This window comes from Anarrhichthys ocellatus, unplaced genomic scaffold (genome assembly GCF_004355925.1).
Source record: "Anarrhichthys ocellatus isolate YVR2014 unplaced genomic scaffold, GSC_Weel_1.0 scaffold3, whole genome shotgun sequence".
Lineage (NCBI taxonomy): Eukaryota > Metazoa > Chordata > Actinopteri > Perciformes > Anarhichadidae > Anarrhichthys > Anarrhichthys ocellatus.
Window position 1 is genome coordinate 1,138,471 of NW_022280033.1, and position 13,592 is coordinate 1,152,062.

General features: G+C 43.5%; 1 protein-coding gene across 2 annotated transcripts in view; it reads right to left on the bottom strand.

The window, feature by feature from the left end:
* Positions 1-843: 843 nt before the first annotated feature.
* The window catches only part of cdh11 (cadherin 11, type 2, OB-cadherin (osteoblast)), an 80,748-nt gene continuing 67,999 nt past the window's right edge, over positions 844-13,592 (bottom strand). For both annotated transcript variants that reach the window (XM_031841249.1, XM_031841243.1), the window contains 8 exons: positions 9,997-10,110; positions 9,753-9,892; positions 9,007-9,143; positions 7,053-7,174; positions 6,823-6,940; positions 4,787-5,038; positions 3,699-3,850; positions 844-3,457 (listed from right to left, as the gene is read on the bottom strand). In XM_031841249.1, coding sequence (XP_031697109.1) covers positions 3,092-3,457; positions 3,699-3,850; positions 4,787-5,038; positions 6,823-6,940; positions 7,053-7,174; positions 9,007-9,143; positions 9,753-9,892; positions 9,997-10,110 — 1,401 coding nt within the window. In that variant the 3' untranslated portion in view covers positions 844-3,091. The remainder of the gene's footprint in view (positions 3,458-3,698; positions 3,851-4,786; positions 5,039-6,822; positions 6,941-7,052; positions 7,175-9,006; positions 9,144-9,752; positions 9,893-9,996; positions 10,111-13,592) is intronic.

Below are 13,592 nucleotides of genomic sequence, written 5' to 3' on the forward strand. Positions count from 1 at the left end.
AAAAAAACAATCTGTTGGTGACCAGAATACAGTTTTCAAGGCGGTTTTATTGGCCCCATGGTGGCGATGTCTTCTAAGACTATCGTTGACCAAGTTGACTTCATGACCAAATACCTAAAAAGCTAATAGACGTCTGGGAGCACCTTCCACCCCCCTACTGTCTCGACCCCTTGATCTTGTCATCTGCCAGCCGTGTGTCCTTCCTGCAGCTCTGAATACAAATGCCCCCTTCCTGCCTTTTGTTAACATTTGTAGTTGCGTTACGTCTGATCACGCTCTTCTCTTGACCTTTGTTCTCTACTTTCTACACACCGACTAATCACTGCGTTGCCTTACTGAATAAAGTGCTTCCATTTCATTTGCTCTGGGTCAACTCACCGGCTCAGATCTGTTCCGTGTCTGTAGGTTCACCAGTGTGCCGGTGTGCTTCATTAAACTCACACCACCACAGCAAACTGCTGAACTGGACTTCAATGCTTTTCTTGGAACATGCTAACTAGCTACGCTCAGATGTGGAACGTGGGGAATATTATGCAGTGGAAATGGCTCATAGTGATCAACCATCAGCACATGATTATTTAAACTTTCTCATGCAGATTACCAATTTACATTTTTTAAATGTAAAACTCAAATGTAGTTGATTGAACCCGGGTCCATTGATGAGCGGCTGCATTTGCTCGTTGACATTTTATCGGGCTACCGTTCACACATTTGCTAATAGTTATTTAAAAGTTTATTTTCCTGCTGTGCATGTATCCCATGAAGACCACCTGAGTTAATAGGTATCCTTTCTGTGTAAATGTAGTGAAGTACATTAAGCACAAAGTTTACCTCCACACACAATTCAATATCATTTTATAAAAAGAGCATTTATTTCAAAGGTTTTTTTTTCGCTTCGGAGATTGAAGCACATAGTAAAGCAACATTACAATGTTCAGAAAATATAAGTGTGATGCTGTAACATTTTTTTAAATCTTATCTTAACATGTTTTTGTTGTAATACTGGAATATTCTGCATGTATACTAAAATAAGAACTTTTAAAATTGTACAAATCGGTACCATAAAACTTGACAGAGAATAAAAACGAGGCGTTCTCTCGCTGCAACACACAGATTGCTAGTTTTCCTCTTGAACAGGGAGAAAGAACGAAGAGACGCCAAATAATGGAAACCAAAAAAAAAAAATGGAAAGAAAAGAGAAACAAAGGAAATGAGAGAGGTTGTATTCACACAGACATAAACCAAAACTGATGTTTAACTTCCGGCTGTGATGTTCTTATAACGTCCAGAGATGAAAATCAAATACTCTGTAGTCCCTCCATGTTCAGACAACCATAAGAACATCACATTTGCATGAAGTTAAACATGAATTAGTTCCTGTGTATCTGCAGCCAAAGAAAGAACAGTTATTGTCATAATAATGCTGATAATAATAATAATAATAATAAAAAAACAACAATAATAATCATAATAATATAATAACATTAAAAAAGAGATCGAACAAGAACCCACACGCTTAAAAAGGATGTTCTGCTTTCAGCCTCTCTGTATATGTGGCTCTGAAAACACACCTTGTGTTGTTTTCCAGCGTGCACGTTGTATGTCCAAACAGCAACACGTGTTGATACAACAGGCGTTGCTGCCGACATAGCCGGTGTCGAGGGGGAAAATAACACAACGCACATTTTCCCGGTCTACATGTACCGTGCCGGCCAGAAACTGCACATCCTGTTTGAAGAGTGCTCGAGGCGCAGGTTGGATCCGCAAAGTGATACATCACACGTCTGCACACCGCTCTGTACATACCTAACATGGAGAATAGTTTGCTTTCTGAATATACTTCTCAAGTTACAAAAAAAAGAAACAAAAGGAGAAAAGAAAAAATGAGAATGCACTGCGTTGCAAGAGTGTCCGTTAAGTTTAAGGCGATTTTTAGAGCTCACAGGTTGTTGTTTTTTCTACTCATCGTGATTGATCATCATTGGTAGACTCTGGATGAGGAAGTGATCATTCATTGGTGGACGCGGTACCGGAAGTGATTGTTGATGGGAGGGATTGGGGAGGGGGGGGAGCTTTTCTTTTCAAATCATTCTCCTCAGTGAAGAATGAAAACACAGAATCATCCACAGTTTTTTTTTCCATTGAATCCATTTTCAGTCTCGTTTTGGGAGCAGTAAAAAAACAGGTATTTGTGTTCCATCGTCACAGATCCTCAGTCCTGTCTGTGCGTAGCTACTGAAGGTAGCGCTCTCTATGCTCACCTTTTGTAATGTTCACCCCTGGAGTTGTTGTTTATTTATTATAAGGCCACCATACTGTGAAGATGCTGTGAGCGTCTTCAAAGTATCAACAACCCAGAGTCTATCACGCTATTTAAACCACAGAACCTGCTGAATTCTGCACACGCGACGACAACATTTGAAAAAGCATTTACTTTCAACTGTTGGACCCCACCGACACATCTTCTGTACCTTGTTATTTCTCTTTCGCAACATCGCGCCGTTGCTGGATCCCACGCTAACCTTTTCTTTTAATTAGCTTGTATCTCCTTATTCGTCTCTTTCAGTGTCTTTTTCACACACCACAAAGAGAGCAGCTCAGGAACCTGTTCGGGGAATAAAATCTCTCCCAGGAGCCACTGAGGAAGTACGTGAATCCAGTCCACAAAAGTACATAGAACCCCAAAGAAACTAAACAGTTAGCTAGAAGCAAGTCATTTTGATCACACAGCAATATTTTGTTCCCAACAATTTACTTTCAAAACTGGTGACAAAACTAATCTCCCAGCCCTGCAAAGCTCGAGTCCGTAGAAAGAGAAAGGGAAAGACATACTGTAGGTGGGAAAGGAGGGATTTTGGGGGAAAAACTGGAAGCCGAGTCCAAGAGTTCGTTATGTGTTCATTACCAAATCGTCTTGGAGGACCAGGGAGAGCTGTTCACGTCCGTCGACTCGCTGGCGTGAACGGATCAGGTGGTAGTTGGTAACATTTGGGTGCTGGGGAGTGTTAACCCTCAGCTAACAAATCCTCATGGAATCAATAAATCAGAAATCCGGGGAGGGGGGGTGGGCGTCCACTCTGTAAGACCACTGTTAAGAGTCTTCACCATCATCGTCATCGTCCATGATGCTGTCTTTGGTCCCGTACAAATCCGCCAGCTTCTTAAACCTCGGCCCCCAGCTCTGCAGATAGTCATAATCCAAGTCAGACTCTGTTGTGACGGACTCGAGGGAGCTCAGTGACCCGGCCAACGATCCTCTGCCTTCATATCCGTAGATCTGAATGGAGTCGTACGGGGGGGCCGTCGGGTCGCTGTCGGCTTCCGCGATCCGACTCTTGATGAAGTCGTCGACGTCGACGCTGTTGGCCGCAGTGTGGCCGGTGCCGGGCCTGATGGAAAACTGGAGCTCTGGTTTCATGTCCTTTCTTGGCAGGAAGCCGTTGGCACCGTCTGGGTTCTGAACAATTAGAGAGAGAGAGAGAGAGAGAGAGAGAGAGAGAGCGAGAGAGAGCACCGGTGAGATAAAACCTGTAAAGACACTTTTCAGAAGTTATTAGAGAATGAGCCAGAGCTGAAGAAGAATTGTGTTGGCGGATGAAGTGCATCGTGTCCAAATATCGGTAAATAACAAAGATATTATTGTCAAATACAGAGTAAACTGAAGAAATACTGGGATGCCACCTTGCCCCTCTTCATACCTGAAGTGTGGCGATGTCGAAGGCCTCCGTGTCCTCCTCACCACCTCCCTCGTCATCGTATGTGATAATGTTCTCCCTGATGTCCTCCTCCTCGAACACTATCAGCGGCTCCTTCTTCTGACGCCTCAGCGCAACAAACAACACCACAATCGCTGCCAGAGAGAAACACACAGACACACAAATCAAAACAATTGCTCCGCAATTACATAACAATCCTCACAAGATCTCTGTGAGAAATGGAGAAAAAGTGAGCATTAGATAATTAGTGTGCACTGTGGGAGATAGTGTAATTAGACCTTGGACAGTTTAATTAATATCATTACTGTATTGTGCTATACACACACATGCCAGTTTAATTGCAGTTTGTTATCAACATGTCGGACTTCTAAAGGGATCCCAGCTGTGGAGTACGATGGTGTGAGAGAACATTACAGTGAGACAAGACAGCGGCTGAGGAAGAAACGTAAGGCTGGAGACACAATTGAAGACTTTCGCTGTTTCTGAAAGCACATTTTCACCAAACGGCAAATATAAAAAAACAAACAGATTTTCACTCAGACCCCGAAGATGGAGTATCTGAGAAGAGTAGAAGTGATGCTGTAGCCGCTGATGAACGAGTGACTCTGGGACCTCTAATCTTATCAGGAGCTGAAACAATGCAGTGCAATGCCAACATGGACGTTAAAAGTAAATATCCAGCATGTTTGGTATAACTTGGACATCGAGTATACAGACTTGGACCCTCTGTACCCCAAAACCTGCAGGCAGGATTGAAAGGCATGTTGTTGTTTTTTAACAATCGCCAAAACTACACCGTTTATCATAGCCAGAATAGTCTGTATCGTCAGATTTTTATTTTTCCGACGGTCCTCCAACACATCATGTGTGACGAACACTTCTGTCAGAAAAAGCAGCCAAAACAAAGCTTAGAATTGTGATATTTCTTCAAAAACATTTTATTCTAAATGTCTCCTTTCAAGTTTTGGGGATCAGAAGCTTAAAAGACTAATTCTGTAAACAAATGAGCAACCCTTAATGGTGTTACCAAACCAACTAAATATCTAAACTGACTAGTTTGAGCTCCTTACCCAGCAGAATGACGATACATGCCAGGATAGCTATCAGCGCCCCGGTGCTCAGACCAGCGTGCAGGACGTAGGGCTCCACGTTGCAGGAGAGGATGGTGTCTCTGCTGTCACAGGAACACACTCTGATGGTCAGCGTGTTGGTGCTGCTCATCGCGGGGAAACCGTTGTCGTTGATCTCGATGGGAAGGTAGTAAACATCCTGGGTGAGGCGGCTGAATCCTTTACGGAGCACATAGATGCTGGCCGTGCTGTCTGTGGAGAGAGATGTTGGTAAACGGACAGGAACATGAGAAGATGAAATGATTTTAAAAGTAAAGAAAACAAATAATCTTTCATCACATCCTCTCTCTGGAAGAGATGAGGTTTCTTCAGAGGCGTTTTAAGGGCTTCATCGCCAAGCAAACGGTCTCTTAACATTTACATTAAAAGTACATTACCAAGCAGTAGAAGTGAAACGTGTAAAAGCGACGTGCACTGAACACGGTACTTGGAGCAATTTAAGGAAAGTAGCTCAGGATGAGCAGCAAATTATCTCAAATGTACACAGAGTTACTTTTGGACAAACTTTGCAGAATCACAAACTCTCTGGTATTGCTATACTTGTGAGCACCCCCACGGGCTGCATTTCTTTCTTTCCCTCAAACCTTAACCTTTACTGAAGCCTCGTCCTTAAGCATAAAACGCTGTTATCACTTCTACATCTATAACTTCAGCACATTCAGCAGCAGCAGAACGCTCTTGCTTCCTATTTACCAAAAGATGTTTTGGGTGATTCTACTGAAATCTCACTTTTCATCTCTTTTCATTTCCTCCAATTCTTAGTGTAGTGAGGGGACACACACACACACACACACACACACACACACACACACACACACACAGGCCTGGAACCACTGAATGGTTTTCTATTGAGGGCTATCATGATCGTACCTCCCGACCGCACTACTCCAATATATTCTGTCAGCCTGACTCTCTGTAGGGTTTATTGTAGAATAGCAGCAATAATGATCTTTATTAATAGAGAAATGCTTTAACAATACAAAGACATAGACATCACTGTCTTTCACTGTTTAAATAAAGCTCAGGTAAAAGGAAAGAAGGATACAACACACAGCAGTTGCACTGAGGAATTAAGACCTTTGTGATTTTAACATTTACATTATAAGCACAACAAAACTACAGCTCCCACAGAAAAAAACACAACAAAAAACTACAAGTGTGGCACGGGTACTTGCGTCATTATAATTTGGTTTTGTCCATATCTGAAAAACTCATTTTTTAAAGTCATTTTTTTAACTTTTTATTCGTTATGTCTGCTGTCTAAACACTTGTACAGCGTTCGCTTGTCTGCTTTTATTACAAACAGACGAGACACAGTTCTATCGAGCCATGGCATTGAACCCGCGAACATCTGTAGCTCATGGGAAATAGTGTTTGTTAAAAGCCGCTCGTAACAAATATCTAACAGACAACTTTTTCTCATATTTTCTGAAAGAAATATCCTTCACTAGACGTAAGAAGTGAGCCACGTGTTGAAGCTCTGTTCCAAGGCGGGGTCTGTCTAATGCTTGGTTTTGTATGCTCAATACGTCCCGTCTCTAAAAATCCTCCCTGTTCATCATATGAATCTCACTTTTCTACATTTACGTGCTTCTCTTCAGCCTCTCACAATCTTCTTCTTCTCCATCTATAGTCTTATTCTCTCTGTCTCTCACTTTCTTTCTTTTGGTCTCTCTCTCCCAGCACTGACAAAACTTAATTCAATCAGTTGGCCCCCTAAGATATTTGTACAGACGGAAAGAGACCCCACTGCAATTAATACAGCCCGCACAACATGTGTGCATTCGCTCGCTCGTGTGCGTGTGTGTGAGAGAGATTCAGGGCACCTGCTGCTCGCTACAAGGTAGCGTTAGCCTCCATCTGGTTATGCTTTGATCTAATCTGAGTGAAAGAGGGAGGGAGGTAGACGGCAGATGAAGGAACTGTAAGATCCGCAACTAGAAAAGGGTCAGAAACGCATGGCAAAGGTGGCCTACCTCTGTTGTCTTTGAGGGAGAAGTTGTGGTTGTGTGTGACTTCTGGAGCGAGGCTGAACGTGAAGTGTTGTCTGTGGGCCAACTCGTCCTTGTCCACCGCACTTACTGTTTCAATGTCCTGACACCCACACAGACACGAGTTAGAAGAGAACACACATCCATGTAGAATAGTGGTTGTGGGTAAATCATGTGTTTACCATCATCTCACACACACACACAGACGTACGTACCTTCCCTGGCGCGACAGTTTCACACATGAGGACTTCGTTGTTGTTGCCAAATTCTGGGGCGTTGTCATTCATATCTTTCACTTTGATGTTAACACGCACTTTGGTGTCTTGGTGGTGGCCTCCTGCACACACACACACACACACACACACACACACACACACACACACACACACACACACATAGTTTAAGGCAAAGTCATCAGTATTCTGCTGCATTCAAAAATTCAAAGCAGTGTCAAAGTCATTAAAACCAGACTTGTGTGTGTGTGAGTGAGGAATTGCTTGAGTGTCGGCACTGTAATCCATGTGTGGCGTTGCCCGAGCACAAAGCTAACGATGGATATTTTCCAGCACAGATTGCCTGTCAATCAGTCAGCCACTCAGCTGGCCATTTGTTGTTTTTGTTTTGCGAGACATCAAAACCATGCAGTCGGACAGCGTGCCACTCAGTGAGCCTGCGCCCACACTGCTTCTTTACTGAAACCATGTTGATATGATCAACTTATAAATGTCAAGTTGTGCCTGTTGAAGATTAAATTGATGAACAAAGTGTGTTGCAGACAGAATGTCGAAACAAATATACAGAGTTAGACTCCCGATTCATCCAGATTATTAGCTAAGAAAGAATATATTTTTCTATCTATATTCATCTTTAAAACAGAAAGAAACAACCATTTGTTTCTACACTGTACTGCTTCGCATATTTGTAATTCTAGTCGGTATGATTTTTCCCTCTACCCTGTCATTACCAGGCATTTATTTAGCTTTCCAGGGCCTGTTAGCGGTTTGCAAGGGTCCTAGTTTTGTGGGCGGCGAGCCCGTTTCCATCTGGCCGTCTGGCGTCTAGCACGCCACAGGGAAACCACGCGGCGCTCTGCTAGTTTGAGCCCAGACCACAGAATACCAGGGTGGGGCCACTGCGGCTCGCTGGCTGGAGAGGGTTTTTCTTTGTGGGGTCGAAAGCCGAGGAGAGAAAAGCGCCGGAGGGTTAGGGTTGTGAGTCGACTGGCATTTCCCTCTTTTCGCCCCTCACTCTCTCTGTATAGTCCGGGGTTCTGTGGTGGCGACGGATACCTAAAGCTTTCAGGGGCGCCTTAACTTTAGTTTTTCACTTCTCCTTCACTGCTTCACGGTTTAGATAATCATTTTTGTGAGCATCAACAGCTGTAACTGTATGTCTTCAGGTTTTCTTTTATGTATCCAAATCACAGAACTAAGTCAGAAGAAGTTTAAAATCCAAATCACTCGCCACATGTGGGACAATCTCTTTAGAGCCAACCGAACACAGTCGATCCGTGTTGGTTCCTCTTTCTGACTCTGACGTTAGCTGCGTGAAAACAACACGAGATGCCATGCAGACAAACTGCACCCAATGCAACAGTTACATACTGCCGGGACACTACCTGGGGTAAATAATACCACCGAGCATCTGCATAGAGCTAATCCCTCCTGGTTGAATCTGAATATATAATTCGTTTCCCAAGGTTTTAAGCAGTTCTTCACTGACATTCACGGTGAAAAAGAAATAAAAAAGCAAACTTTAGTCCCAGCCAGAGGGGGAAAAAAAAATAAATTAGAGGCAGCAGCTTGAATCCACTTAAATGTTGTGCATTAGATGTCATGCAGTCTCCCCAGCACCCACAGAACGACATGTTGGGCTGTGGATGCCAGCAAATGTACAGCCTTGTGACTGTCTGGGATCTTTATTTTGTCTCCCCATCTTATACCAGTTTATATATATATATATATATATATATATATATATAAACTGTTACTACATCTCAGTAGTTCAAATCAGCCAGTCACTAACTGTTCTTCTGAAATGACTGAACACATCAGTAGATTAGCACCGACAGTCCCGCAGCCGTCGTGTCACTTCACATTCAAACATAACGGGAAACAGACAGAGCGGCTGCACACTTCAGGACGTTTGTAGACGTGCACACACACGTACCTATCTCTGTGGCTGACACAGAGATATTATGCCAGGCCTGTGCTTCTCTGTCCAGTGGCCTCGTCGTCGTGATCTTGCCGTCTTCCGAGTTCACGCTGAAGAACTGCTCTATGTCCGTGTACAGAGGGATCATGTACCTGTACGCGGAGTTAACACACAGACACAACAGTGCTGTTACACATGAGGAGGAAGAGACGTATGAAAGCTTGCATTTTAAGACACGGATACACTAGATTTATTCGTGATATTCATAAAAAACAGCTGTAAGATGCAGCAATCCTCTAAGTCTTGCAGAGGGGAACGTTGAGCTTTCAGTCGGATTATTGTGGAGATAATTCAGTTACAAAAACAAACAACTTTGCAAGCATCTGTTTCTATAGGTAATGTAAAATTACTGTATTTAGGAAATAAAAAAAAGTGAGGCATGCATATTGTTTTATAGCTACTAACGCAGTGTTTTCAGTTGATTTGTTATAAAGTGGGACTGGCTCTGCTTTTGTAATCCTATTTTGCATCCCTATTCTGTTGAAAACTCTTTATATGTAATCCTGTGTTTTCTGCATAAAAATACAAGTTCCTCTGAGTCATATTGTTTGTTCAGTGTAGCTGAAAATATTGTATTTCAAAGGTTTCTTTTTTTTTTTGGCGATGTTCCAATTCAAACTGGTTTGAAAATTGAAATTGCTGCGAGCATGACTTGGTGAATGTGTGTGTGTGTACACACACGGCGCGTGTTTCCTTGTTACCTGACGGGATTGTTGGCAACATCAGTGTCCTTGGCGTGGACTCGTCCCACCAGGGTGCCTTCAGGCGCATTCTCCTCCACCTCAAAGGTGTAAATGGGAGCTACAAACACAGGAGGCTCATCTGCATCCTCCACCGATATCTGCAGACACGCAAACACACAGTTAAAAGGCTCCACAAACACACACACACACACACACGCATACACACAATCAAATGCATGCACTTTTTTGTTTACATGCCTACCTTTATTGTGGCTTCGTCCTTATAAGGCCCCCAAGCGAGGTATTGGGGGTCAAGATGCTGGTTGGATCCCTCCACCTTCAAGGTGTACGACCTTTTGGTCTCAAAGTCCACGTGCTGAGAGAGGAAGAGAGAGAGAGAGAGACAGGTCACTTCATTCCTCTTTTACCCAATATCAACTGTAAACACATTCAAATAGTGTATCATCTTCATGCAGTGTGATGACGTCTGATTCAGCACTGATCCAGACAACAGGCATTTTAAAAGGTGTTTGCTCGTTCTCTTGCAGACAGACATGACGGAGCAAGGAGTCTGACTTTTTACAAAATACTTTGATCCGTTGATTGCATTCTCAGACACTGGCTCTGTGATATTCAGTGAGTGGCCGGTGCAGTATCTCTGTCCTCTGGTAGGGGGAGCTGTTGCTGCATGAATGCAAACTGTCATTTTATCACATTATCACAGTAGCAGACTCCAGTGTGACCACTGCTGTTACAGACCAACGAAACCAGGAGGAACCTGAACGCAGTGGTTTGATATGATTTAATACGATAGGAGCAGTTTGGGACCAAATTAAAATATGTGGTTGTTTCTGTTAATGAAACAATACAGGTCTGTTTTTAATGAGCTTTGGGAGTCTGTGAAATCACATGATAAAGGGGAGGAGTAAGGGTTTGGGGTGAGAGATGAAATTCAAGTCCAAGGCCACAAGAACTTCAGTTAATTGGCGTTTTTTAAATAGTTTTTCATTTATTACACCCTTTATAATCAAGACAGGTCAATTAATAATACGTTATTATTTAGAAATCCCTGGCATGGGTTTTTCAATATCACAGGTAGGCCAACGTCAGACCCTCTGATTGAATTCACTCATATTGAACTGAGCGCCAATTCACTTACTCTATGCTGGGAGAAAACCCATTGACTTATAATGGCTTTGATATTAAATTGACTGGAGTGTGTGCTTTGAGGTATGCAGCTCGATTGCCCGAAAAAAAACCCTCCATTGTGCATTTTCCTCACGTCACCTTATCACGGCCGTTGCGTCGATGAATCCAACTCTTTTCTCCTCACTTCTATTCTCATGCGCTGAGTACTTGCGGGGAAAAGTCAACTAATGTGTTGGCAGTCATTGTATGCAAGCTATAATACCAGAGGGAGGCTCTCCGCCATGATTATGGGGACTTGTGCATTGCCAGCAGCACTTGGCTGCGACTTGCACTCATCCGCTGCTCCGTCGTAGCCGTAATCACACACTCTTATGGGTGTCATTGCTGTATTATGAACCCAGATAATAACTACTTTGGTCCCCACCACTATTTCTTTTATATATTTTTTTCCCAGCCAGTATGACTGAACTGGCGAAGTCCCAGGAGCAAGCTTGATCTTTTCATCTCCTGGCTACCATCACTTAATGAACCCCCAGTGGGAGGAGAGCCCTGTGTGAAGTGTTGTGAAAGCAGAGTGAAGCTGCTGTAGATTTATGAGTTCAGCACAGGCGGCAACCTCCACTTCTGAAGAGTGAAGCCAGCGATCAAGGGTCTTAAACTTTCATTTTGTTCTACTGGCCAGCAGGGGGCGACTCCTCTGGTTGTATAGAAGTCTATGAGAAAATGACTCTACTTCTCTCTTGATTTATTACCTCAGTAAACATTGTAAACATGAGTTTATGGTCTCAATCTCTAGTTTCAAGTCTTCTTCAATACAGCATGATGTTCATTTAGTACATTATGGTCCATTTAGAGTCAAACAGACCATAAAGCAGGGGATGCTTTAGGGCGGGGCTACACAGTGTCTCTACGTTACTCCTCCTCAGTCCAAATATGGTCACTTCCTGTTCACCGGTTGCAAAAAGTCAAGATGGCGACGGCCAAAACGACACGTTTTACCGTTCATAACGTAAGTCCACAAACCAATGTGGGACGTTACGACAACTACGTCCACTTCTTATGTACAGTCTATAGTTTAACACACACACACACACACACACACACACACTGGGGGTTTGCAGTGATTAGGATGGTCACCAAGACTACAATAACAAATATTATGGATGGAAGCTTCTGCATTAAAGAATGTCTCATCTTGTACTGTACGTATATTGAAGCTACCCTGCTCGTAAGTGACACAAGAAGAGAAGGGGTTAACGCCAATAATACTCCCATCATATCAAACATGGTGGCCATGTCCTCATCATCAGCAGGTAACGCCTCTGAAAACAGCTCCCAGCAGCTCTTCACTCTGATCAGATTCAGAACATTTTCATGTGACGCGGCTGCCAAGTGAGTCGGCGCTGCAGGGACATTTCTCCTCTGGTTGTCTCACGCTCATTCAGTCGCAGTGGCATCTGACTCCGTGGCGTCGGTGTTTAGCGTGTTGATGACAGGTACAATGCTAGTCGGATAGATTTGACCCAGTTCTTTCATTTTCCTTTTCTTTTCCCGTCACACTCCCTCTGTATCATCTGCCCTCTCTTTCTCTCTGTCTCTCTCTCTTTCCCTCCCTCCATCTCCCAGTCTATAGAGCCACTCTCTCTTCATGTTCTCCCTCTTTTTGTAATCAGTGTGAGATAATAATATTCACAATAATGCCCCCCCCCCTCTACTCCCTCTCACGAACACACACACATACACACTCGGCTCCTTAATATTCTGTGGACTGCTTTCGTCAGGACACAGTTGAAAGAGAATAGCTGATTAAAGCTCATCCCTGTGTGTGTGTGTGTGTGTGTGTGTGTGTCTGTGATAGAGATTAGTAAAGGCTACTCCCAATGCTGATTTTGAAAGTGTGTGAGCATGCCTTTAATTCTGCATTGTACCTTGAGGGGGCCAAAGGTGTTAATTTCCCCCGAGAAACATCATGACTCAATAAACACACACACACACACACACACACACAAAAACACACTTCAAATCAACGTCAGCCTATTAGGCATTTGTTCCAGGAGACACGGGGATCCGTGTCGAGGGATTGTTGTGCTATGTCTCCTGCCGTCAGTCGTGTAGACAAACATGTTTCATCAACCGTGGTCGAACTAAGCTCTTGCTGGTTTGGACGTGTTGGGGAAGTGCCGGATACTTTGGACAACCACACGCCATCCTGTCTGGGTTCATGACATCATCCGGATGCACTCTGAATTCAACCCAGCTGTATTCTGTTGCATTTAGCAAGCCACACGTCGTCTGGTTTACTACCGCGGTGTGAACCCAAAATAGACAGATTTAGTGCATAAAAACTAGATCACGATGCCGATTCCAAATAAGTCTGAGTTCATGCTTTTGCTTTCTGAACGGAGTTGGGATGGATCAGTGCTAGGCTATGCTAACGCCGTATAGCTGCTCCATCATCAATCAAAATAACGTCACCTAGGCAGCAACGTTTATTGTGCAATCCAGAGACAGACTGGTTTACACACACACATGTAGACACATAGTTCTGTCCGGTTTCTGGTGTTTTCGTAAAGCTACCAAAAAAACACAAATCACGCAAATTCCGAAATGAATGACTCAGATTACTGTCACTGCTTTCCAGACAGCTTAAAGTGGAGCTGTTTGTGTGTGTGTGTGTGTGTGTGTGTGTGTGTGTGTGTGTGTGTGTGT